Source organism: Myotis davidii, unplaced genomic scaffold (assembly GCF_000327345.1).
Source record: "Myotis davidii unplaced genomic scaffold, ASM32734v1 scaffold733, whole genome shotgun sequence".
NCBI classification, from domain to species: domain Eukaryota; kingdom Metazoa; phylum Chordata; class Mammalia; order Chiroptera; family Vespertilionidae; genus Myotis; species Myotis davidii.
In genome coordinates, this window is record NW_006284956.1 from 280,817 (window position 1) to 282,510 (window position 1,694).

The following is a 1,694-nucleotide window of genomic DNA, read 5'->3' on the forward strand; positions in this document are numbered from 1 at the left end:
TTAGTTGGTTGCAAAACAAACTGAGTATTCCATCTACTAACTACCAGGACAGGATAGTCAGGTTACATAGGAAACTAGCTATTCCACCCACTCAACATAGGGATACAGTACACACAACATGATATTTTTAGTGTAATAAAAACAAATGCTTCTACTAGTATAGAAAAAACAATGTAGAACACAAAAGGTTTGTCATATTTATAGTTTTATTACTAAGTGGTGAGACTACAGTTATTTTTTTTTTCCATTTGGCTTATCTGTACTGTTAAATTTTTCCTCCAATAATCATAAGGACTTGCATAATTGTGTAAAAGACAAAAATAATCAATAAAATCACTTGAACGTAATCAGTATAGATCAGCAGGTTACCCCAGCAGGGAGAGGTGGTGGTACAGGCCCCTGAGGTTATTCCTGGGGCTGGGGGTGTGGCTTTGCCCCCAGTGGGAGCCCACTTCCCTGGGCTCTGGCCCTCCTGGGGCTTGTTTCTGGTCCATTACAAGCAATCATTTGCAGAAAAGGGAGACAAGGAGCTTATTTTCAACATGAATTAGCAAGACCGAAGCACTTATTAATAAATCCCACTTTTTCTTTTTTAAAGGGCCTTCCTGTCCAGAATAGGCTCCTTCCATTTACAGGCTGCGGTTTCTTTAAAAGAGAAAGGTTTCCACCTGTAGCCAAGGCAGACCATCAACACTCAGCACTCACTGAAGATGACAAACCTGTTTTGCTCCTGAAAGGTCATTTCCATAATCCCTGAGCCCATCGCTAGCCTTCTCAGGCTCTATGGTAAACATCCATCAACGAACAGGAGCCCTAATACGTTGGGGCGTGTCCCACTCCAGGGAAATGCCCTTGACTGTGCAAAGCCGTACCCTTGTCATCTGCTATACGGACAATAAAAATGATGTTGGCGGAGCAGAGCTCTGCCATCAGCAGAGAATTCTGGGGGAGCCACTGCCTCCTGGCCAGTTTCCCTGGCAAAATCCAGCCAAGCCTTTGTTGTAATAACCTGTTTTAGCCACTTGGTGCCACTTCTTTCCACACCGCCTTGCATACTAAACGCGAAGATGCCTCGTTGGTATTCCAACAAATCTGTTATTCTTACCATCTCTCTTTTAGAAAAAGGAGTGCCCCAGGATATGTTTGGAAAAGCAATAAATCTTACTCTTAGCAATTAGTAAACATTTCTTAATGCCCCATGAAAACACTGTAAAATACTATCAACGGAACAACCGTTCCATGCCCAGGTGTACACGGCAAGTCAGATCTTTGCAAACTGACTTCAGGCCTGCAAGTGTCTCCTTTCCTTGCGGGCTTTCCCCGGATCACAGTGTAGCAGAAAGAACAAAATTCTCCACCATCAAGAGAAAGAAACAAACTGGCAGAGGGGGCTGGCCAGGCCTATGAGACACCTATCAAGCTAAAAGCTTCCAATGATGTTGGAGCAGCATACTTGCGGACTCGGAGCTGTTGAAAAGTTACAATTGATGAATGAAACAGAAATGCCGCAAAACTGTGTATGCAATATACTTTTAAAAGACGTGTATACATATATAGGAGTAGAAAGAGGACACACAGCTAGAGATCAAAGTAACGGGGACTATCAATGACTTTCTTGTGTATTTTTCTACCGTAAACATGCATTTTTGCAAAATCTAAAAAGGGGCAATTACTTCGTCTCCGTGAGCTGTAAG

At 42.7% G+C, this 1,694-nt stretch overlaps 1 protein-coding gene across 2 annotated transcripts in view; it reads right to left on the reverse strand.

The window, feature by feature from the left end:
- The window catches only part of PYGB (phosphorylase, glycogen; brain), a 42,753-nt gene that overhangs the window by 40,295 nt on the left and 764 nt on the right, over positions 1–1,694 (reverse strand). Inside the window, exon 1 of one of the 2 annotated variants that reach the window (XM_015558431.1) lies at positions 720–864. The exons of the other annotated variant lie outside the window; for it this stretch is intronic. Within the exon in view, the coding sequence (XP_015413917.1) occupies positions 720–794 (75 nt within the window). The 5' untranslated portion in view covers positions 795–864. Of the gene's footprint in view, positions 1–719; positions 865–1,694 lie in introns of those variants that run through there. 2 annotated transcript variants of the gene reach the window in all.